Genomic DNA, 25,177 nt, shown 5'->3' with positions numbered 1-25,177 from the left:
GCGTTTAAATAGCAGCTATGAGATTTGTCCCTGCTAAATGACACACGCATGCATGGTGTTTCACCTGTTATTCCACATAATTATGAAGCACTTGAGAAAAAGTACAACATGTTTTTTTCTAGTTTTCAGAATCCCTGAGAGGTACAAACTCATCTGGGCTAAGTAACAAGACCACGCTGTTAAAGCTTGATGTGGAGAGTTATGATGTTTAAAGTAACATTCATACACAAGCCTTAATTACACAGAATTATTTCTGACCTAATATTACAGTTTTATTTCTAAACCTGAGTTGGTTGTGTGAATTCCTGCTTCTCTAGTCATTGCATCCTGTCCCTCATCATGGTTTTAAAGTATACGCATACGAAATGAGCGCAACACAGATCTTCATTTGGTGCTTTAATTGTACACAACCAAAAAATAATACTAATTAACATACATACCACATATACCAATAGTATAGGCAGTGTTGTTTGATGTTATATGATATTCGTAATGGCATGAACAGACTAGAGCTGTGTCTCAAATCACATAATGATGTACTACAACATAGGCAGTACTTTATGTAGCATTAACACTAAATAACTTCTTTATTAGGGTTAGGTGTCTGAATACAAAAATACTCGTGTTGCTTACACACCTACTGAAAAGCCATTCAAGGGATATTCAAAATGTAGTAAAAACTTGCTTCTAAAAATATGCTTATGGCTTTCAATTTGAGATACAGCTCATGACATGACAGCAATCACAATGACTGAGTTTTGTGTATGTGCGTGTGTTTTCGTACTGTTTTACAAAGATAAATACACTCACTGGACACTTTATTAGGAACACATATGACATAATGCAAGGTAGAGCCTTGCTTTGCTCTGAAACCAGCCTCAGTTCTTCATGGAATGGATTCCACAAGATGTTGGAAACATTTGCTTGAGATTCCGGTCAAATCTCTCACTTTACCTCACCAAAAGTGTTCTACTTGATTCTGGTGCCTGGGAAGGCCACTGTAAAGGCACTGGAAGAACACTGAACTTAACATGTTCATGAAACCAGTGAGATGGCTTTAGCTGTGTGACAGGGTGCTATCATGGTGCATACTCAAATAGACTGGCATTCAACTGATGTCTGTTTGGTATTAAGGGGCATAAAGTGAGCCATGAAAACATTCCCCACACCATTACCCCACATCTACCAGTCAGGACGGTTCACACCACAATGCTTTTGGTGCCAAATTTCTGACCAAATTATTGCCGACATTTTTTATTTATTACATAATTCTGAGTAAACTCTAAAAGACTCTGCGTGTGAGAGTCTGAAGAGTTATAAAAAATACTCAAACTAAACAATCTGGCCCCAACAATCATGCCAAGGGCAAAATGACTGACATGTCAATACCCTAAGCTGCTGGCCATATCAGCACGATATTATGCACTGCACTGCTGGATTGGATTAGAGAACTGCATGAATGACTAGGTGTACATGTGTTCCAAGTGCTCATTGAGTGTTTGTATCCCATAATAGTATAAAAATTGTTGCCATTTAGCGGATGTCACTTTTAAAGTACAAAAAGTACGCACATGCATAGTCACACGTAAAGTCCTAAGTGCTCTATGTTAAAGCAGTAAACTATACAAAATAGATAATAGTTCTATTTTAAAAATGTACCTAAAATGTACATTAAAATACACAATAGGTCAAATTTGCTGTGTTTCTAGATTGTATTCCTGATGTACTCCTCTGCTCACTGTGGCTCTGCTCTCACAGATTGTCTATCATCAGATGCAGTCTCAGACTTAGGCGAGCTAAACTCCGGGCCCTTGTTTGGTGTCCTCAGAACGGCTTGTTCATCACTTCCCAGTCACATGGTTACTTTTAATTGATGATTTGAGTCATCATCAAACCCAGCCACATGTCCCACCGTCACGTCCATACGCGTTTAAACTCCTCTACCTCCCTGTGGTGGTCCATCACTGTTTCAACCTCAGCAAGTTCTGGATAAGGATCTGGCAGATTCATTGGCTTTATATGTTCTATGTTGTTCCCTCTCTTCCAGGTCCTGTCATGGCACACACTGTCCCCATCACAGCAGATTCTAGCCAATGAAGATTTAAAAGTGTCCATTTCTCATTCTCAATGTCCCAGCTGCATTTCCTTCTCTGCCTTCTGCTCCATTCCGGCATACTTGTGGACCATGTTTCCCATGACAGCTTTTTTCCCCTGGACATTTACTCAATCACTAGGTGGACTCTTTCAACCTCAATGAATTGCATCCTGCATTGACCTTTCACAATACCCAGCTTTATAGCACTAATGCTGCCACACTTTGGTCTTGGACCTGCTATAATAATAACAATAATAATAATAATAATAATAATAACAATAATAACAATAATAACAAATGGCAAGTGAAGCTGCCTCTCTGCACATGAGCAGTGAACACTGTAATTACAGTTAGAGGAGGGGTAACTGATACACTGAACATTGTAAACTCCTCATAAACCTCAGTACCTCTGATGAAATACTCTTTTTAGAATTTGTCATCCATTTTTAATTAAAAGTGCTAAATTATTAATCTTATTAATTTAAGGCCACATACAGAAGCACACAAAAGGAATTTTCCACCCATAATGATTAGACAAGAGGTTTTTTTAAGGACACTAATCTAGTCTGACCGTCTGGACCTAGACTAGTCCTATTTTCCAGCATGGTATTCACTGTATGTTATTAGACCAAGGACTTTTTTGCTACACGTTCTTCTTGTGCGTTTCCATGTCTCTCACTCTGATCTTCTTCCTCAGTGGAGTAGTGCTGTAATGCCTGATGCCTATTTCTGGAGAGTGCATCCTGAAAGCGCATGCCGCAATCCTCACAGCCATAAGGAAGGGAACTTCTCACTTCCTCTCCCTCCGAGTTTTTTCTGCTTGGAAAAGGCCTGTGCTCCAGGGGCTGGGCAGATGCTGCCTGATCAGTCTGCTTCTGCTGGACATCTGAGCTACTGGTGGTCAGGCTTGGCCGCCCTACGGAATTAGGTTCGGTAATAATGCCGTGTGCAGTGCGCTGATGAAAGCGGACACCAGAGCGGTTGGAGAAGCCCTTACCACATAGATTACAGATAAAGGGCCTCTCGCCTGTGTGGACACGCATGTGGACCTTGAGGGCACCTGACTGAGTAAAGCCCTTGCCGCACTGTGCACACTGGTATGGCTTCTCACCAGTGTGTATGCGCTGGTGTGCCCTGACACCAGCCAGGTGCGGAAAGCCCCGGCCACAGTAGGAGCACGTGTAAGGCCGCTCACCTGTATGAACGCGCTGATGGATCTTGAGTGCGCCTGACTGGCTGAAGCTCTTGCCACAATCAGAGCACGTATAAGGCCGTGCTCCTGTGTGCACGTTAAGGTGTACACGCAGGTTGCTGTGTGAGTTAAAGACACGGCCGCACTCCGGGCACAGGAAGCCGCCGGCTTTGGACGAGTGCTGGGTGCGCTGGTGCTGAAGCAGTTGCGAGGGCCGCATGAACAACGCAGAGCAGTGCATGCACGGGTGCTGGCGCTGAGTGTGGCCCTCCTGCTGTGTACAGTTAAAGGAACGCCGGCACAGCAAGCAGGCGGTGAGAGGGCAGTGGTGATGGTGATGGTGGTAGTGGTGGTGAGAATGAGTGTGGGCAAAATGGGTTTCAGATGCCTGCTGTGGATGCAGAATGTGAGGGCATGGATGGCAGCAGAAGCAGGGGAAAGTCTGGAGAGCTGGTGGGCAGATCTGGGGGCTGGAGTCTGAAGCAGATGTGGGACTATGTGTGTTTGTGCCTTTGTCCTGGTGCTCGGTGTTGGACAAGCTGGTCGACTCACTGTTTCTTTCTTCCAGAGAGAGAGCCAGGCTGAGACAGGAGCCAAGGCCAAGCGCGACTGTGCTCGGCTCTTTGGACTGTGATGTGGACGCTTTTGATGTGTTAGCCTGAGAGGAAGAACCGTTTCTGGATTTCAGGCAAAGCGGGTGCATAGATGCTGATGTCGACGTTGAGGACAGAGGACAGCCTGGGCATGTGCAGGCATATGGCCGTACTGCAAAAAGTAAAATACTAGATTTGAGTAACCACTATAATACATATAACAGCTGGACTCATGAAAAACTCACAAAACATAAAAACAGTCACTGATCATCCGGGTAATAACATACAGAATTAAGAATCGAGTGTATGGTAACTTTGGAACTGGACCATTTGTGTAAATTCAGTTACTATTGTATCTTGTGGACTAGACACAAACAACTGGATTAGAAAATAGGAGATAATAGAAATTGCCATATGTGAAATAGCTTATTAGGGGAAGAACAAGAAATAAACAAGAAATGCAATTTCTATTCTCTCGCATTTATTCATTATTTAAATTGTGCAGTATTCTACAAGGCGTATGGAAACTGTATATCACAGTATCGGCTAACCTTGTATCTGCATCTTGGTGATGACAATAATTTACTACTTTACACATACATTTACACAATGCTGGTGTATCAGTGAAATTTGCTATCATGGTGATAACTCACGTTGTTGCTCATCACAATTTGCAGACTCTTCAATCCTCTGTCCAGAATGAGAACTGATGTTTGATGCCATGTTTTTCCGCTGGTTCTGGCTGTGTGGGTCAGTCTGAGCCGGGTAACAGGATTTGGGTGCTGGTGTCTCAGACGCCATGCTTTCCCAGGCAGTACGGCGCGATTGGTTGTTAGTGCATTTCAGTAGCTGACCAGAGCCAGACGCACTGAAAGCCATGAGGTCACCAATAAAGTTATTCATCTCCAGCCAAGAGCTGGAAGCAGACTGTGTGAAGAAAAGGACAGCAAGGGTGAATGCCGAGTGGCCCGTAAGTGCAAAACACATTCGCAAAACCAAAAGCACAACAGTAAATTCCAGAAACATAATATAATAACATGACAAAAAAGTTCTTTTTAAAGGGCCACCTTATGATCTCAATTTCTTCTTGGATTTTCTTACTCCTCTTTACAACTCTTCACCGAATACACAAAAACAATTTGTCTACAACGAGCCAATAAATCTGACAGTGTGGCACCAAACAGGAAGTAAATCTGCAACTCAGCAACAACTTTGCGTCCTGACACAAAACTTTGTAGACATTTTCAGGAGCATGACCTAAAAAATTTCTTGCCCACCAAACACTCATGAACACATTTGCCTGGTTATATCTCTGTCCCTGTTGATTGCTTAGGCAGCGATTGAATTGTCTGTGATCGATTGGGGGATGTCTTAGGGGGTTTTTACACATGGTCACTTCGTGCGTTTTCTGTGATCCGATAGCTATCCGATGGTAAAAAGACCAGGTCTAAATGCCCTCCAAAACGGTTTCGAGACGGATATAAATCCGATTGCTCAAACCACTTCAGGAGGTGGTCTGGGACGCATTTCAGATGAAACTGGACAGGTGTAAATGCATGTGGTTGTTCAAGCCACATACGTCAGCGCTATACTCCTCCCAAACGGAAGTACGTCACTCGCAGGTGACTCACGAGTCGTGCATCGCGCCAGAAAGAAACATGTTTTCCCACCAGTGCTGGCTCCGACCTTTCACCCAGGTGTCTCGTTGGGTCTTAAAATGCACTGATGCCACCAGCGAAAATGCAGCAAACAGTAAATGCTGTTTTTTGTAGCAACCGCATGTGTTCCATTTCAATTACCCCAGAAATGAGGTAAAATATATTTGCATTTTGGGCGGGAGTAGAAAGATCAGATTGATATCCGATTCGCCAAGACACATTTATGTGGCCTAATGTAAATGGAACAGTTTTAACAAATCCGATAGCTATCGGATCAGAGAAAACACATGAAGTGACCAGGTGTAAAAATTCCCTTAGACTAGCGTTTAAGGTGTTGGACTACCAACCAGAAGGGCATGAGTTCAAATCCCAGGTCTACCAAGCTGCCAGTGCTGGGCCCCTGAGCAAGGCCCTTAACCCTCAATTGCTCAGTTGTATAAATTGAAATAAAAATTGTAAGTCACTCTGGATAAGGGTGTCTGCTAAATGCCGTAAATGTAAATGATTGAGTTGATCATCAAGTCTGGATGCTTGGCACACTGTAAATCTGTTCATGTGTGTTTGTTTTTTATATTCTGCTTTTTTTTTTTTTTTTTTGTCTGTTTTGTTTCATTTTCTATTGCATATTCTGATTATTCGGTAGTTTATTTTTTGTTTGTTTTGTCTTTGTGTTGTCTGATTATATCTTGTGGTTCTTAAATTACTGTTGTGTTTGTCTTGTTGTGAAACGTTGTGTTTAAACAATAAATGTACATCAAATTCAAACCTAATAATAATAATAATAATAAAAATAATAATAATAATAATAATAATAATAATAATAATAATAATCAGGAGAAAATAAACATTACAGTGACATTTATAGAAATATCTCTTTGGTATTTTAGCCGAAAATGCTACGTCTTGCTAAAAGCTAATTCACCACAGAGAATCCAAGTGTAGTGTAAAACGTATTCTTTCATTTATTCTTATACATTACACTTAACCTACATAGAGAAAGATGGAAACCCTTTTGTAATGAGTCTGAAATGTTGTTTTTGTTTATTATTATTATTATTATTATTATTATTATTATTATTATTACTACGCCATTTTGGTTTTTTTTTTCACGCCAACATGTATATTTCACACGAACCGTGTATCTGTGCGTATACTTACAGCAAATCTATCTTTGTCCATTACCCTGCACGGCTGCATTATAGAGAAATTAAACTGAATGTCATGTTTAAGAATTTGTAGCGGTCGTGCAGCTGTTGATTCACCGCCATCTTCCTTTCCATAAGAAAAACGGTCCACTTCCGGATGCTCTGGGTCACGTGACTGACACGTTCACGTACCCTTTAAAATAGAACACCCCTCCCCCCATTACTTCAGTGTATTAGGAAGCCCACTATATGAGAAAAAAAAAAGTCAATTTTTTTTTTTTTTTTATGTGAAATAAATATGAAATTTTCTTAGAATAGAAATGAGCTACTCGAAAAAACAACGAACTTGCCACGTGTCTAACAAGCTAATAACATTCAAAAACATATGCTAGCTTTTGGAAACTTAAGCAATGGTGAGACAGATGATTCTGAAAAAGACTTGAGAGAGCAAACAGAGTTCCCTTTGCCATGACAGCTGAACAGAAAAGCGTCTAACGGCATTAAGAACACCATGCTGACTGTTGAACATATATGACACTTCAATATGACCCCCCCTGAACAGTAGCTTCTTACGGAGCTACTTCGTCAATCCTGATGTTCTACCCCTGGTTGGAGTCTCGTCGCCCGGTGGTCACCTTGCCAGGGATTGATCTGCATGGTCAGACAGTGTGTCATGGGATTGTTGTGTATGAAGCCGCCCAGAGACTGTCATGCTTTCTTTTGAACCAGTGTTGTGTCAAATAGCTGTATGGTCTGGTCTTTATCAGCAATCAGGTCTGCGCTGAACTCAGAGTTTACGATGACCCATCAGTTCCTCAGGATCTCTCGGTTTCACTATTAGAAACTGTTGTAGAAAGGAAATTATTTACATTCACACTATTTACTGTAGAGTGTCACCCAAATGAGGATAGGTTACCTTCTGAGCCTGTTTCCTCTCCAGGTTTCTTCCTCATATCATCTCAGGGTGTTTTTTTCTTGCCGCCGTCAAGTCCGGCTTGCTCATAAGGGATAGGGATATATAGAGATATATAGTATCATAAATTAAGTTAATCTTTTTCAAAATTAATTTTAAACTTTAATTGTATATATTCATTTATTTATTTTTATCCTTATTTCTTCTTCTTCTTCTTCTTCTTCTTCTTCTTCTTCTTCTTCTTCTTCTTCTTCTAAACACTTGCTGGGCAGAGGTGGGAACTAAACCCATAACCTGGAGATGCAAGGCTTGGGATAAAGATTTGGAACCTTATATGTTTTTAATAGAGTACAGATGAGGAAGCGAGAGAGCTTTGCAGACTAAAGGACTTTATTTAGAGATGAGGAAATGGGTAAATCTCACTGAGGCCACTATCAGCAGTACGCAACAGCATTAAGGTTCATTTAGAAAAGCATTAAACTAAGTGTAACATGCTGAGATTTCAAGATTAAGATGCACATTGTTCAGATTTAGATTTTTTCACTGTTTTTGCTTTAAGACTGTGAAATGAAATTCTCCTTTAACAATGACCAGTATATTAGATCTTTAATGTGGTGCCATTACTTTTAAATCACTAGAGAGGTACTGCCTCTATTGTCATTAAGTACAGGCTAGTACATCAGTGAATTTCTATAAATTATACATATAATTTCCAAGATATTAACAGCGTCACAAAGTATACATCATTAATCACAACATCATTAAAAATTGATTCTGTTATATTCATACATGGAAAAGCATGAATTTACAAGTAAATGAATAACTCCACTGGTGTTAGTTAAAATACCCATCGATTCTTCTGAGCTTTGGCCCTGGAAGCACTTGTCAGCATCTCGTTTCAGTTTCAAAATATGAGATTTAAAACTAGCTAACACCAATATACGATAATTTTAACACTGTTATCATAATAATAATAATAATAGAATTAATACTTACTGAACTATAAACCGGGGGCACGGTGGCTTAGTGGTTAGCACGTTCGCCTCACACCTCCAGGGTCGGGGTTCGATTCCCGCCTCCACCTTGTGTGTGTGGAGTTTGCATGTTCTCCCTGTGCCTCGGGGGTTTCCTCCGGGTACTCCGGTTTCCTCCCCCGGTCCAAAGACATGCATGGTAGGTTGATTGGCATCTCTGGAAAATTGTCCCTAGTGTGTGATTGCGTGAGTGGATGAGTGTGTGTGTGTGTGCCCTGCGATGGGTTGGCACTCCGTCCAGGGTGTATCCTGCCTTGATGCCCGATGACGCCTGAGATAGGCACAGGCTCCCCGTGACCCGAGGTAGTTCGGATAAGCGGTAGAAAATGAATGAATGAATGAACTATAAACCAATAAGGCATGTCCTAATCACTTAACTACTGAAGAGCTAACCTTAACTACGACCAAATTCTTCACGTAGGAATAACATGTTACAATTGTTAGAATGGCTTGGACAATTCCCTGCTTTAATGCCCCTGAATTATATTGGGAAATGTAAAATATAAAAGTAGAATGCAATTGTATCTGGAAAAGGCCCAAACTTTCTAAGAAAGAAACAGCTGGTGGAGCGTTTCGACTCAAAGTCATCATGTCAGGTATGATAAAGAAATATAAGGACAGTGTTTGGAAACAGTGGTTTGTGGCATCTCATAACTCATACTTAGCGCTGACTACAATAAACCTCATCTCTGCATCCATCCAGTTTAAAGAATTGGCTTTTCCTTTATTTAGGTTAAGTGTGCTTGTTCGACTGAGTCGGTCTGGTCTATGTGGTGATAGAGTCAGAATGATGCATTTTTAGAAGATTGTCTCTTTTATTATTATTTTTTACTACAGTCACTTAGGCGCAGGGCTCTGCTTCTTTATCCACAAGGGTGAACAATCTGATATGATGCATGGGTAGTTGTGGTTGTGGTTCAGTGGTTAAGGTTCTGGGTTGCTGATCTGACGGTTGGGGGTTCAAACCACTGTAAGACCTTTAAGGCAAGGTCCTTAACTCTTTATGCTCCAGGGGCACTATATCATTGCTGATCATGACCACAACTTCCTAACAAGCTGGGATATGGGACAAATAATGTCATCTTGTCCTTTAAACATGTACAGTATGTAAGGTGGTTGTTATTCACACATGAATTCATAAGACTCATGTCATAGTGAAGGCTGTGAGTTTTTTTGATTATGTTTGTAGGCTACAACAAAGATATACTATTTTATAGCCTGGATTTTTATAGTGTTTGGACATTCTTGAAGTATTCGGACATTCAAAGTGGAGATGCCAACTCCATGTGGTCTTTGAGGACAACAACCCTAATCAATACACAATTGCTGGACTGCATATTTATGATCACACACTCCAGTGTCACCCAAATAAGGATGGGTTCCCTACTGAGTCTGCATCCTCTCAAGGTTTCTTCATCTTCCATCTAAGGTTGGAGGTTTTTCCTCACAACAGTCTCCTCAGTAAATTCAGCCTTGCTCACTGGGGATAAATACACATTTAAATATAAGTCTAATATTAATTTTTGTATTATATTAATCTATGTGTAATAAAAATGTCCATTGTTAAAAGCGCTACACAAATAAATTTGAATTGAATTGAATTATAGTTCTGTAAAGCTGCTTTGTGACAGTGTCCATTGTTAGAAGTGCTATAAAAAATAAAAGTGAACTGAAATATCTTTAAAGAAAAACTGACTTGCAGGACAATTTTTTTAATACTTGGCTAGAAAATATTGTCCACAAATTATAATAATAACATAAAACATAATAAAAAAAGTATTAATAATAATACTACTACTTATACTACTACTACTACTACTACTACTACTACTACTACTACTACTACTACTAATAATAATAATAATAATAATAATAATAATAATAATAATAATAAGGGGGGCACGGTGGCTTAGTGGTTAGCACGTTTGCCTCACACCTCCAGGGTCGGGGTTCGATTCCCGCCTCCGCCTTGTGTGTGTGGAGTTTGCATGTTCTCCCCGTGCCTCGGGGGTTTCCTCCGGGTACTCCGGTTTCCTCCCCCCGGTCCAAAGACGTGCATGGTAGGTTGATTGGCATCTCTGGAAAATTGTCCATAGTGTGTGAGTGAATGAGAGTGTGTGTGTGCCCTGTGATGGGTTGGCACTCCGTCCAGGGTGTATCCTGCCTTGATGCCCGATGACGCCTGAGATAGGCACAGGCTCCCCGTGACCCGAGGTAGTTCGGATAAGCGGTAGAAGATGAATGAATGAATGAATGAATAATAATAATAATAATAATAATAATAAGTCTTTTATTGTTTAGGAACCTTTAAGTCATGCAGTGATATGTTATTTTGGGTGTCTTGGACCTTTTTGTTAACATATTCTCTATGTTTGCCAACATATTCTGATATACTCACCATATGCTCATATCCTTTACATACGTTTACATCATACTTTTATAGCATTATATAATATCATGTAAAACATGTTCAGTGATAATTCTGACTCTTCTGCTGTACTTTCTACAAATGTTTGGGTTTATTTTCATTATTTATTACATTGCATTGTTTGACATCAGTAAATGTTCATAGGACAAGAAGTTATTACAGGTCCTGGATCAATTGATACAAAAGTGCACTTGAGAGCTACTAACACACACGGAATAAATCACCAATGTTGTAGTCATATGTAGTAGGCTTAGTGTTTACAGCATTTTAAGCCCTTGCTGTGACCATTGCTACGGTGCTGTATGCACATGATGTGGCGTGATGACCTTCAGGAGGGAACACAGCTTTGCTTTGTGCCACAGGAAGTTATTGGTGTTGTGCTCCTTGTAGCTGCTTCAGGGTTGTGGTAAGGAGCTTCAGCTTTGAGTGACTGAGGACCAGAGTTCATGAAAAAGGAGTTATAAGAGAGTTATAAAGAGTTTAAGCGCTCTCTGAAGAGTAGATCATGTGGTACAGCTGATCCTGGAATATGCCTGCATATGTGCGGGCAGCTCCTGTTGTCTCCTCATACAGGTTCCTAAAAAATAAACATAAAATAGGGACTCAAATGAATGACGGTTATATTAATAGGTTATGCTATACAACTATTGCTTTAATGATCAGTTCACCCACTTGGCTTTCTCATCCAGTTTGAGATCCTTGATGGTGTCTACGTATGAACCAGCAACACCCAAGCTGTAATCATAATAGTTCCTCAGTTTGTCTATCAGAGCGGTAACTGGTCCCTTTTCCTCCTCGTCCTTAGTCTCTCTTTTCACACGGAAGCTCTCCGCACCTGCAAAAACAATACATTTTGTTTATTTAACGGCTATAATGAAGGCTAGAATGATTTAAAGTCTTCCACTGAGCTTTCTTTTCATTCATTCTCATTACATACCCAAGGCGAGGAGTGCGATAAGTATGCTGACAATCACCAGTTTGTTCATGCTGACTATACTGGACCTGAGGAGAAAATAAAAATCAGGATGTTGTTAAACAGTTCAAGTTCTAGTGACTGTGTTAAAAGATCACAGTGATTGTCTTAAGAACTTGATGCTATCCTCATTTCCATCAATGTATTAACAACGTCTAATGGCATAAGAGGTACATGAGATAGACAAAATAGTAAAGACCTGGCAAAAATTATAGTCTTTAAGCATCAATATTACCAACAAATTTTTTGTTTTGTCATATGATATATTGTTAGCAAATGCTGCAACAAAAAATAAGAATATACATGTTTTAAGACTATATGTGCATAATTTAGTAAATGATCACTTCTAAGATCCTAAAAACATTATAATTAAAAATTTTTTTTTTTTTTTTTTTTGGCTTCTGTGCGACTCCCAGAATTAAATGAAAAGCTGTGGCTGTACTCACTGTCTCTCCTCAGTAGGAAGTGTGTAACGCTGTTTAGCAGGTCAGGCACCTCGGACTATCTTATATATATATGACCACTGATGTGTTGACTATCCTGAGACCAAAGTGCAACTCTCTCAAAGAGAGAAAGAGAGAGAAGAGAAGGGGGGTGGAGAGAAGGGGCTGTAACTAAGGGTAAGGTGTGAACATGAGATCAAATTTATCTTATTGTTAAGATAAATGACTTGAAATCTGTTACAGCAGGTCACTGTACAAATTTACAACGCTTATGTTCTTTGCTTTGATCATTGCTAAAGCAGACAGCAATCATCAATGGAAACTGATGATCTAATCAATTGCCTCAATAAATATGGTAATATACGGTAACAGCTTTTGTCCATATTTTCATATTATTTATATCTAACCCCTTTGTAGCTCCATGAATACACACTTTTTTATTGATCTAGTTGTCTGGCACAAGTTAACAGTCCAAAGTTTAATTCATCTTAGACACGTCAGTCTGTTTATCTCAGGTTTATTTAAGGTTATCACAGTAATGTTTTCTATGTTTTAGTCGTACTCATCACTGTGGACTTTAGAGTATCCTTGCTGCTTGTTCTGACTACTTTTCTAATTGATTTTAAACAATTCCAATATCCTCATTTTTGGTCATCAATAACAAGTCTAAATAGTCATCATACAAATTCATCATATGTTAGTTACATTAAAAAATAGGTTCTATTGTTGAGTACATGACATCCTATGTTTTAACCCACCCATTTTTTCTAGTGATCAAAAGTATTGGAACATGCGACTTACTAACTGTCGACTGTTTCTTTATACCCAGTCACACCAACAGCTGAAAAAAGCTTGAAATGCATCACAAAACATGAATGCAAAAAAATCATTGCAGTTATACTAAACAAGAGACACAAAACCAAATAATATGTGTCATCGTTTATGTTCATCTGTTCCTATACTTTTGCTCACCTAAAAATTGGGCGGTGCCATGTTTTATTCTTTTTTGTGTAAATATCAGGAAATGAAACCTGAAATTCTGATATCCCGTCTCTTATTCGTCCTTTGATCTCAAACCCAACACACACACACACACACACACACACACACACACACACACACACACACACACACACACACACACACACACACACACACAGACTCTCATTAAGAACTCATTGCATTGTAGTCTCCCCAAACCGCTGCCACAGCTTCAAAAAAAAGTTTCACATTTTAATTTATATATCTATAATATATGGCGGTGCAAAGAAAATACTCCAGAGAGGAACCAGACTTAAAAGGGAGGCCATCCTCACGCCAGAGAGTGTGATTGTATCATGTGTACAATTGTATATAATCAAGTGGAGCTGTATAACCAGGAGTTTCTGAGCTATATATTAGAATGAGATTTATTAAATATGAAAATATATTGATTTAAGTAGGTATAAATGAGGGGGGGCACGGTGGCTTAGTGGTTAGCACGTTCGCCTCACACCTCCAGGGTTGGGGGTTCAATTCCCGCCTCCGCCTTGTGTGTGTGGAGTTTGCATGTTCTCCCCGTGCCTCGGGGGTTTCCTCCGGGTACTCCGGTTTCCTCCCCCGGTCCAAAGACATGCATGGTAGGTTGATTGGCATCTCTGGAAAATTGTCCATAGTGTGTGATTGCGTGAGTGAACGAGAGTGTGTGTGTGTGTGTGTGCCCTGTGATGGGTTGGCACTCCGTCCAGGGTGTATCCTGCCTTGATGCCCAATGACGCCTGAGGCACAGGCTCCCCATGACCCGAGGTAGTTCGGATAAGCGGTAGAAAATGAGTGAGAGAGAGAGAGAGTGAGAGGTATAAATGAATCTTAGCACATAAAAACTGTAAACGTAATGACAAACATTGAGTAACATACAGTACTATACAGAGGTTTTAGGCACCCTAAGGAATTTATGTTATGAAATCTGCATTAATGAATAAATAAATTTCCAAAATTTTTTTTTGCAATTACAAAAAAATGTGTTATAGGAAAATGTTTGTACCGTAAAACTTCAAATAATAGCCCGGGCTTCTATTTACCCAAATCGCCGAACTGCACCGGCTTGTATTTGAAACAGGCGTCTATAAGAGACAGGCCTTTAATTTAGTGTTGAGATGTTCAACCATGACAGTAGGAGGTTACCACATTATATTACGTTTTATTTAAAATTTATAGTTGTGCGTCTTCTGACTGAAAAGTTGTTGCGCTTCAGGAATTTGTCCAGCCAGCCAGCGCTTGCAGTAAAACTGTTGCATACACTTCTTTTGCCTTGGCCCTGATCATTTTACGTGAGACTCTGAGATGCTTTGCCCGCATGCTGTGGATCCACTCACACACGCTCACCTCCAGCTCTTCACTGGCCTTCTTCCTCCCTCTACCTCGCAGTCTGGCCCCGGACAGATGTTGCAGTTCAGCTTTATTTTTACGCCATTCTCGCACTCTCTTTGGATCAACCGAGAAATGTCTTGCCGCTGCTTCTCCCGAATTTTTTTCGGCAAATTTGACAACTGTCAGCTTAAATGTCAAATCATACTTTTTTCTTTTTGTCTCCATGGTGGTATTGAGAGAATTAAGAAAAACTGAACACTAAAAGAAAGTTTGTTAACCTCTTTGTTATGTTGCCATAGTGATGAGTCGTTCATGAACGGTTGCGTCTGTCACGTGAAATCTAATCAAAACATAGAACAGACGATCTGACGGGTTTTAGAAGATCAAATACAACCCGATACTAAAAAACAGACTAGGCCTCTATTTGAGACTGGCCTTTATTTACCCAGACCTGTCGTCACACCAGGCGTTTAAAAGAGAAAGGCGTCTATTTGGGCCTCGGCTATTATTTGAAGTTTTACGGTATGTCGGTAAGCTGCCTTAATGAAAATCCACTGAACTGCTTATTTTAGATTGGGTTGGCAAACCTATAGCATTGGATGAAACAGAAATAGAACGCCGTGTTCGTATACAGCTAGTGACTCCTGAATGTAAGCTGTGAAGCTTCTGCAGCTTGTCCTTGCTGTGACATTGCCAGAATTTCTACATGCGAGCTCCAGGACACGGGCCACTGTGTCACCCAAAAACCCACAAACTGATTTTTTGTATTTTAGATGATTTATATATCACCTGATTGGTTAGTGTCACAGTGATTGACACAGGAAAGAGAACATGCCATTGATCCCACGCACAAACTATGAATAATGATGTGCAAAATTCTTAATTCCTTTTTTTTTTTGTCTGCAAATCTTCTTTATGTTATTTATTTTTGTCTGAAAAATAGTTCCTTACATAATTCTTTTATGTATGACAGCTTGCATGAATATTTTTAGTTGGAGAGGCTTGAATATATTTCCCAAAAAAAATTGCTTTCAAACCTGGTGACAATTTATAGATCAGTGGCTTCCAAACATAGTCCCAAAGGACGGCATTCTGCTTGTTTTGGTATTTTTCCTGAAAACTACTAATCAGCTAAAACATATTTATTGATTTAACATAGATGTATTAAAGCAACGTAAACAAATTTATGACTGCTGTCACGTGTCACGTAAAATCGGCATTGAACTACATTACCTATCAGTCCCAGCATGTCACATGGCCATGACACATGTCCCACAGAATCTATCACCTGGGTCATGGTATTCCCCATTATCACCCACCACAAAGTTCTGGTTTCTGTATGTTTCTCAGTCACAGTGTTGTTGGATGTCATGTGTGTGGTTCGTTTGCAAGTTTTTATCTGTTAATAACATGCAATTGTCAGGACCAAAGGCAATATTGGAACTATTCCAATTAACAAAATAATTTAAGATCATGGTGCAAAAATAAGTAACGTATGTGGTTCCCCAATTTATGTGTTAGGAGAAAGCATAAAATAAATCTGTAATTAACAGAAATTCAATCAACACAATCAATCAACACACAGGTGGCCAAAGAATAACTGACAATACAGTGGTATTTAAGAGAGAAAATCCACTCCCATATAATGCTGAAAAAATGGCAGCATATGGAAAAGAAATGTTATAAGACCTGAGAAAGAAAATAATTTCTTTGCACTAAAAAGGTCAAGGTTATAAGAAAATTAGTAAAGCATTAGTAATAAGCTTAAATACTGTAGCAAAAGTAATCCAAACATTACATAATGAACTATGGACATGTGGGACTTTTATTTTACTTAAAAAAATAGACTTGTGGGAAGCTCCCTGAGACCTTTGGGCTGTCCCCGCAAGTAAACACCTCGTCAAGAGCATTTTGTGATTAAAAAAGTTAAAGAAAATCGCCGTGCAAGTTCTGCAAAGGGTTGAGTGTTTTCCGTGACACCATACGACGTACAGTACAATGCAGAGGAATGGCATGCATGGCTGTCGTCCACAAAGGAAGCCACTGCTGAAGCCCATGCATACAAAAGCCTGTCTAAAATTTGCCAAGGCTCATGTAGACAAAGGGAAAAGACTACAGGGACTCTATATTTTGTAGTGATGAGACAAAGATTAGGCTCTGACGGGTTCCAAACTGTATAAGAAGTACAATGAAAAATGCATAGTATTAACAGTAAAGCATGGGGTGGCAGTGTTCTTGTGTGGGGTTGCATGAGTGCTGCATGTGTCTCACAGACATACTGTCAAATACTGAAAGAGACGATGCTACCATCAGTCCGTGCCCTATGTCACTGGGCACTCTTTCAACATGATAATGACCTGAAACATACATCTAAAATCACTGGTTATTCAGTGGCCAAGCATGTTCTCCAGACCTCAACCCAATAGAACACTTTTGGGGCATTCGGAAAAAAAGACAAAGAGTCCATACATCAAGAACGAAAAAAGATAGATGTAGCTGTATGTCGTCAACTTGTTTATCCAATTTCTAGAAGAATTGGTGCTGTTCTTAAAAACCAAGGAGCCCATACAAAATATTAGATTTAGTTAAAACTTAAATGTTAAATGTATTATTCTTATTATTCTAAAGATGGTACTGTAGGTGACCACACACTTATGTTAATAAAAATGAAATGTTAATAAAACTGTTTTTGTAAAAATGTCATACTCGAACACACATAGTGTTATGTTATTATTCTTTATTAATGCCGCACAAATGTTGACTTTTATTTTGCATGTACAGGAGAACATCATAATATACAGTTATGTACAGTACAAGCCTATGATCTACACCTGCACATGACTACCTAGCACATTGTTATTTCTTCTGATGTCCCTGTTAAGGCCATGGCCCGTTTGCGCGTCTGATTTCTGTGCAATTGAGAAACAGATAGATAAAGCTAAAGCATCTCAGACAGCACAGTCAGAGGTGCAGGGAAAGCGTTTGGATGTCAAGTGGCCTTTGATTTTTTTTAATGAGTTTCAGCAGGCAGCCATGTGTCCAGCACGGGTTTGATGTTGTTGATGGCAGTGTCCAGGTAAATGCCGAAGTAGGGACGCAGGTATTCGCCATATATGCCAAGAGCACCCAAGCGTGCCTTCTCGATAACAGGCTTCAGCTCCTCAATTGCAACACTGCATTTAACACACACACACACACACACACACACACAAAAACATTGTTTGGCTATTAAAAACATTTCAGAATAATATTCAGTTTTGTTTTTCAAAATGACACTGAAAAATACTTAATAATAAATTTTAAAATACATAAATAAATAAATAATAATAATTGTTATTATTATTATTATTATTATTATTATTATTATTATTATTATTATTATTATTATTATTATTATTATAGTAGTAGTACCTCTACTACTACTGGTAGAATTTAGACCCAACAATATCCTACACTAGTGGACTATGTAGATCTGTTTGTGTTCTTTACAAAACATTGAGCTAGTGCGGTGTGGCCTCAGATACTCACGCGGCCAGCTTAGACAGAGCTTTCACTCTCTCGTTTTCTTGTGCATGTTGTGCGATTTCCTTGGCCTTCTCCCCTGTGATTGTGCCCTCAGCCAGTTTCTCAAGGCTGGTATGGGCAGCCGCGTAGGCATTAGCAAGCCTCTTGAGGAATACAGCCTTTAAACCTTCATATTTGTCCACGAGTTCTTGATCAGGCGCTGGCACTTCGCACAGGCACACCGACACTAAGGAGCAGAAAAGAGAGGATCTAAAACCATGCAGAACCGGTCAAGCAACATGAGACTAGAAGTTCCACCTTGTTGTCCAGCAAGTTTTCCAGCTTGGCGTAATATGTATCTTAGCAACTGTTTAAATTGCAGAAATTGTGATCCATTACTTTGTACTTAGTTATGTCTTTCCTTTATATTTATATGTATGCTAAAAGATTTTTGTGTGTGTGTTTTCGTGTGTTCTTCTTACCCTGGAGTGCAACAATGAGAGCTAACGCCAATTTCATCTGCAAAAAGAAAAAGAAAGAAAGAAAGAAAGAAAGAAAGAAAGAAAGAAAGAAAGAAAGAAAGAAAGAAGTTATAGGTAGACATTTAAGACATTAAGGATAAAATTTGAAATTGAATTGAAATTTCTTGCCAAATTTCAAAGACAGAGTCCACCCTGTAAACCACCAATGTGCAACGAATCTTTGTCTCAAAACTGCACCCTGGAACAGCTGAATATAGCAAGAAGAGTTTCACTTTGCATGTATTACCTTGTTGGCTGTAGGGATCCTGATGAGATGAAATTCAAAGAACAGTGAGACTGAAGACGACTGCACCACCTGGATCTGCACATATGGTCTGCCTTTAAGCCCTATATCAACCTGACCCTGTGACCAAACAAACGTCATCACACGCACACACACACACACACACACACACACAAACACACACACACACAGGTACACAACTGCTTATTCAAATTTGGTCTTTCTGCCTATCTCGCTCTGTCATGCATTCACAATCACTCGTTCACTTATCAAATACAAACACCCACACAGGAGAAAACCATCCTCTCATTCATTTGTACACCCAAAGTCCACATTTGATGTGGAGGTGTTCATGTCTGTGCAGTCACTGACCTATGACCTCAATCTAGTATATGCAATTGCAAAGGATTGAATAGTTTGGTTTTAAAAAATATACACACTGTCCATCTCAATATATCAGTATATTAAAATATACACACTGTCCATCTCAATATATCAGTATATTAAAATATACACACTGTCCATCTCAATATATCAGTATATTAAAATATACACACTGTCCATCTCAATATATCAGTATATTAAAATATACACACTGTCCATCTCAATATATCAGTATATTAAAATATACACACTGTCCATCTCAATATATCAGTATATTAAAATATACACACTGTCCATCTCAATATATCAGTATATTAAAATATACACACTGTCCATCTCAATATATCAGTATATCAAAATATACACACTGTCCATCTCAATATATCAGTATATCAAAATATACACACTGTCCATCTCAATATATCAGTATATTAAAATATACACACTGTCCATCTCAATATATCAGTATATTAAAATATACACACTGTCCATCTCAATATATCAGTATATTAAAATATACACACTGTCCATCTCAATATATCAGTATATCAAAATATACACACTGTCCATCTCAATATATCAGTATATTAAAATATACACACTGTCCATCTCAATATATCAGTATATCAAAATATACACACTGTCCATCTCAATATATCAGTATATCAAAATATACACACTGTCCATCTTTTCTTAATAGCATGCTTAGTCGCTCAATAAAGTTGGTTAATGAAACTCCCTGAGATTGAATATTGTGTTTTTCTATATCTATAGATATAACATTTACTGTTAGACATTTACATTGTCACACTAAAAACAGAGGCAAAGCAATTTATTCTTAAATGTAAATTGCTTTGCCTCTGTTCTTAGTGTGACATTGTACATGTGCAAGAACTTGTAAAAACACTAAGAGTAACACTGCACTGCAAGAGTTTTTGGTTTTTGGTCATGGTCTGGATAGATAGACTGGAAAATAAATGGTGAAAAGATTTAAAAACTCCATTAAAGTTTTGCTGGATGTGCACACTATCTTCTTCAGATAAGAAAGGCTGGAGGTCTGCAGAGCGAAGTTGCCTCCTCAACATCTTGCACATATTCCAGAATCAATAATCTTGCCCTTTTTGTTCTGTGTCCCTTTTTGTGTACATAATGAGCTGAGTGAGAAAAAAATATATCTGATAGTTGTACAAAGGTGGATAGATTTCCACATACGAGTGAGACTCTGGGTCAACCTCATGAACTTTCCACTTTGGAACATAACGTGTCTGCATCCTGTAATCTGTAACCAATAATCCAATTACTGGAGTTTTGAGATTATTTATTTATTTATTTATTTTTTAATCTGGCTTCATTATTTCTCTTTTGAGCTCAGTACGCTATGTGAAATATGATAGAATTCTCACTACATACACAGATATACTAATGCCAAATGCACCACTCTAGCTAATGTTAGGAGGTTATATAACGATTAGGTCTACGTATGCTCAGTGATCTACAGAAACAGAAGAACAAATTTGTGAAATAAGCAAAACATGCTATTGAGATTGATTCATCACGTTTTTATTTGTCATGGTACTGCAGAAAAGATGAAGACGTAATGAAGATGAAGATGTGTAATACATGATCATATTCGTAAAACAGGTGCATATATCATTTGAATAAAAATGACATTTCAGGATAGTCACATGACTTATTTACTTAGCCATGCACTTGCAGTTTGTTTGCGGTTACTTTGCACAGCATCGAACGATCCGTTAAATACGCATCCACATCCACAGGCATTACGGATTCTTGTAGATATTTAGTCATTTTAACCAGAGTCATTGCTGGACACTCTATCTTTGATTGCAGCCCAAAAAGCACTTGCTTTCTCCTGAGCCCACTCAGCGTATTTGTCAGTCACCGGCTTCACCTGGTCCTCGTAGTACATATGAATAAATTCGAAAGCTGTACTGCCAGCATCCACAACCCTAGCCTTCATATCCCTGCAAACACACATACACACATTTGCAAAAATTCGGGTAAATTTCTCATTGTATTATATGTACTTCATATAATACTTCATTGTATTATATGATTAGCTGTAGTGCTCAGTTCATACTTGTAGCTCTCTTTGGCCCTCTCTAAAATTCCTTGGGATTCACTTTCAGCTGGAACTTCCGCCATAGTCAAGCACACTGTGACAACACATTACAATAAATTATTATTTAATAAACAATCAAACTCAGTCCACATGATGTGTCTCATTTACAATCACACTTTATCGTGTCACCTAAATGAGAATGGATTCCCTTTTGAGTCTGGTGACAATGAGACTATTGTTAAATGTTCTATACAAATAAAAATAAATTGAACTTAATCAAATTAAATTCAACTTTGCAGTCATGTGACTCTCCATGGACTCATGAATACAATTTAACTTGAGTGAATCTTTTTTTTTTCTTTTATCAATATAGAAAATATTCATTTCAATGCTCATTTTTGTTCCACACGAAATTTGCATGAATTAAACAAACCACAAACCTTGTAGTACCATGACCACAGCAAGCAGCCCAAACCTGGACATCTGTTGTAGAAGGATTACACGAGTTAAACAAATCTACCCCAACAATTATATTGCATGATAAACTGTGAGTGAATTAAAATACAAATAAATACCGTAACAGTTTGAGATAGTAGAGTCTTCTGGAGCACCAACTAATCTGGACTGACTGCTCACTAATCAGTTCTGCTAGAGTGTATATCAATGTTTTTATGGTGAAATAATTTTTGATTTTTTTCAGGTGTCCTTCAGTTAGAAGCCATCGGGTGGTGTAATCATGCTGTTCTGATTTAACTTTCAGAGAAATGGATTACTTATTGTTTAAAAATTCTTGTTGACCGTGACTGGGTTTATGGCTGCGGCGTTCCGGTGAGTCCGTTTTATTTACCAAGAAAAATTGTATGTAAGTTGTCATGTGACTGTTCAACTGCTGACTGTCTGATGCTGAAGAGAAAGACTATTTGGTGTATAAATGTTTTTTTTATACATACCCCACATGAGTTGTTGTACAGGACATGCCTATAACTACCTCACAATTTGTGGTGGAAGGTGAATTATGATCCATTAGCTATCCACCATGTTGATATTTAAATCCATTCATTCATTCATTCATTCATTCATTCATTCATTCATTCATCTTCGTTCATTTATCTTCAGTTATCCTGGTCAGGGTTGCAGAGGATTAGGAGCCTATTCTGGAAATAGAGCTGGGAAACAGGACTCCTGCCTCCAGTTCATTGTAGGGCATTCTGTATACACTCATTTACATCTGGGGCAGTATAACCAATTCATCCACTGGTGTAAGCTTGATAAGAGATATGGAAAAAATTAAATACATACATAAATCTGTAGAGCAGAGAAAGCTTGCTCTAGATAAAACCAGGACCGTGGAGCTGTGAGGCAGGATGAATTGTTACTAATACCATCATCTGTTCCAAGTTAATCACCAAACTTGGGGATCTAGGCATCAACACCTTCCTCTGTCACTGGATTATGGGCTTTCTGACCAACAGACCCCAGCATGTCACGTCAGGTTGTGTGCTGAGCCCTTTCCTTTATTCCCGCTTTACTCACAACTGCAGGCCTGTGCAACACCACAATGATTGGCCTCATCACCAAAAACAATGAGTCAGCCTACAGGGAAGAGGAAATGCATCTGGCCACATGGTGTGCTGACAACTACCTGCTCCTTAACACCAGGAAAAACAATGGAGCTCATCATGAACTTCAGGAGGGAGTGGGGAGGAAATTGTGATTTGGGTGTCTCGGATAAAGGTGTCTCCAGCTTCAAGTTCCTGGGGATCCACATCTCGGAAGACCTGGACCACTAACACTTCCAGCCTGGTTAGAAAAGCTCACTAGCTTCACCTGTTCTTGTTGAGAACCCTGAAGAGACATCACCTGTCTTCAGCCATCCTGGCAGACTTTCATTGCTGTGCGATTGAGAGCATCCTGACCAGCTGTGTCACAGTGTGGTATGGGAACTGCACAGCTGCAGACCACAAGGCACTGCAACAAAACCCCCCAGAGCATCACAGGAACTTCACTTCCAGCCATTAAGAACACCCAAAGGAAACGATGTCTGCGTCAAGCTTGCAGCATACTTAAAGACTCCTCTAACCCTTCCCATAGAGACTGTTTGTCCCCCTTCCCTCTGGTAGGTGCTTCAGGAGCCTCCGGACAAAAACAAGCAGACTAAGGAACATCCTTTTTCCAAGGGATGTCTACGTTCTGAACTCCTGGCGACACAACCCCCCAAAACCCACAACCACGGTATATTATGTCAATAGCACCTATATATTTGTATTTGTATAATATAATATATAATACTGTATATAACACCCTGTCTATAGCAACCAACTTATATAACTTGTCCATAGCATATTCATCAGTATACAGTCTACAAGAAAAATGTTGTGAACCCCTTGGTATATACTTGTTTGCAGTAATTTGTCATAAAATATGATCCGATCCTCATCTAATTTAAAACAATAGACAAATACAATGTGCTTAAGCTGATGACACACAAACAACTCGAATGTCTTGTGTCTATTGAACACACCCGTTAAACATTCACAGTGCTGGAGAAAAATTAAGTAAACCTTTGGAGTTAATGGCTGGTCGAATCTTCTTTGGCAGCATCATTCTAGGTCATTCCACAGCATCTCTATGAGTTTAAGTTCTGGGCTCTGACTGGGCCACTCCAAAAGCCGTATTTTGTTTTTCTGTGTTTGTCTGTGGTAGATTTACTTCAATGCTTAGGGTCATTGTCTTGCTGCATCACCCAAATTCTACTAAGATTCAGCTTGCCGATGGCCTGAGATTATCCTGTAGGTTATTTTGGTAAACTTGGGAATTCATTTTCCCTTCGATGATGGCAAGCGGTCCAGGCCCTGAGGCAGTGGAGCAAGCCAAAATCATGATGTTCCCTCAACCATACTTTACCGACAGGATGATGATTTGATGATGGAAAGCTGTGCCATTTTTGTGCCATACATACTTTTATTTCATCAGTCCATAAAACAAATTTCAGGCACACAGCAATGTTTTTTCGGAAAAGCAGGAGGTGTTCCTCTATGGTGTTCTGCCATAAACACCTTGCCTGTTCAAAGACTTGCATATGGTAGATTCATGAACACGGATGTTTGCCCGTTCCAGTGATGTCTTCAAGACTGTAGCTGTTACTCAAAGGTACTCAACTCATTCTGCGTTGTGCTCTAGGAGTCTTCTTGGCTTTGTGGCTACTTTTGGGAAGAGTTTTGGGAACAATTTGTCTAATTGTTGACTGATGGATGTCTAAACACTTTAAGGTTGTTTTGTATGCCCTTTCAGCCCTACTTGTGATACTCTACTCTTCAGAAAGCTCCTTTTTACAAGGCATTGTTCACATCATTTGATGTTTGAGTGTCTTTTACCGCACCTTCAAATTTATTTAATTAATTTGACCCCAGGTTTGCAAGCTGACATAATTAGCTTTCATTGAAGTTATTAGTCTATTTACATTTTCTTCCAGCACTGTGAATATTTAATGGGTGGTATCGGCTTAAGCACATTGTGTTTTTCTATTGTTGTAAATCAGATGACAATCGGATCATATTTTATGGCAAATTACTGCATAAAACCAGTTTATTCCAAGGGGTTTTTCTCGCAACTGTATTA

At 39.1% G+C, this 25,177-nt stretch overlaps 4 protein-coding genes across 4 annotated transcripts; all 4 read right to left on the bottom strand.

The window, feature by feature from the left end:
• Positions 1 to 383: 383 nt before the first annotated feature.
• On the bottom strand, positions 384 to 6,838 carry si:ch211-79k12.2 (uncharacterized protein LOC568844 homolog). The gene is made up of 3 exons (XM_060870830.1): positions 6,697 to 6,838; positions 4,534 to 4,807; positions 384 to 4,052 (listed from the first exon to the last, which is right to left on the bottom strand). The coding sequence occupies exons 1-3, from the start codon at positions 6,733 to 6,735 to the stop codon at positions 2,719 to 2,721; spliced, it is 1,647 nt and encodes a 548-aa protein (XP_060726813.1). The 5' UTR covers positions 6,736 to 6,838; the 3' UTR covers positions 384 to 2,718.
• A 4,062-nt stretch (positions 6,839 to 10,900) lies between these two features.
• apoc2 (apolipoprotein C-II) lies at positions 10,901 to 12,567 on the bottom strand. The gene is made up of 4 exons (XM_060870832.1): positions 12,478 to 12,567; positions 11,996 to 12,060; positions 11,731 to 11,893; positions 10,901 to 11,635 (listed from the first exon to the last, which is right to left on the bottom strand). Exons 2-4 carry the CDS (start codon positions 12,042 to 12,044, stop codon positions 11,539 to 11,541), a joined length of 309 nt encoding a protein of 102 aa, XP_060726815.1. The 5' UTR covers positions 12,045 to 12,060; positions 12,478 to 12,567; the 3' UTR covers positions 10,901 to 11,538.
• Positions 12,568 to 17,548: 4,981 nt separating this feature from the next.
• On the bottom strand, positions 17,549 to 19,248 carry apoa2 (apolipoprotein A-II). The gene is made up of 4 exons (XM_060870827.1): positions 19,096 to 19,248; positions 18,810 to 18,846; positions 18,352 to 18,574; positions 17,549 to 17,996 (listed from the first exon to the last, which is right to left on the bottom strand). The coding sequence occupies exons 1-4, from the start codon at positions 19,231 to 19,233 to the stop codon at positions 17,834 to 17,836; spliced, it is 561 nt and encodes a 186-aa protein (XP_060726810.1). The 5' UTR covers positions 19,234 to 19,248; the 3' UTR covers positions 17,549 to 17,833.
• A 1,772-nt stretch (positions 19,249 to 21,020) lies between these two features.
• apoc4 (apolipoprotein C-IV) lies at positions 21,021 to 22,353 on the bottom strand. Its single transcript, XM_060870829.1, has 4 exons — positions 22,135 to 22,353; positions 22,000 to 22,042; positions 21,578 to 21,653; positions 21,021 to 21,461 (listed from the first exon to the last, which is right to left on the bottom strand). Exons 2-4 carry the CDS (start codon positions 22,040 to 22,042, stop codon positions 21,287 to 21,289), a joined length of 294 nt encoding a protein of 97 aa, XP_060726812.1. The 5' UTR covers positions 22,135 to 22,353; the 3' UTR covers positions 21,021 to 21,286.
• Positions 22,354 to 25,177: the final 2,824 nt, after the last annotated feature.

The sequence above is a fragment of the Tachysurus vachellii genome, chromosome 5, assembly GCF_030014155.1.
Source record: "Tachysurus vachellii isolate PV-2020 chromosome 5, HZAU_Pvac_v1, whole genome shotgun sequence".
In the NCBI taxonomy this organism is placed as follows: domain Eukaryota; kingdom Metazoa; phylum Chordata; class Actinopteri; order Siluriformes; family Bagridae; genus Tachysurus; species Tachysurus vachellii.
The sequence above is the reverse complement of the archived record's forward strand: the minus strand, read 5'-3'. Positions and strand labels throughout refer to the sequence as shown.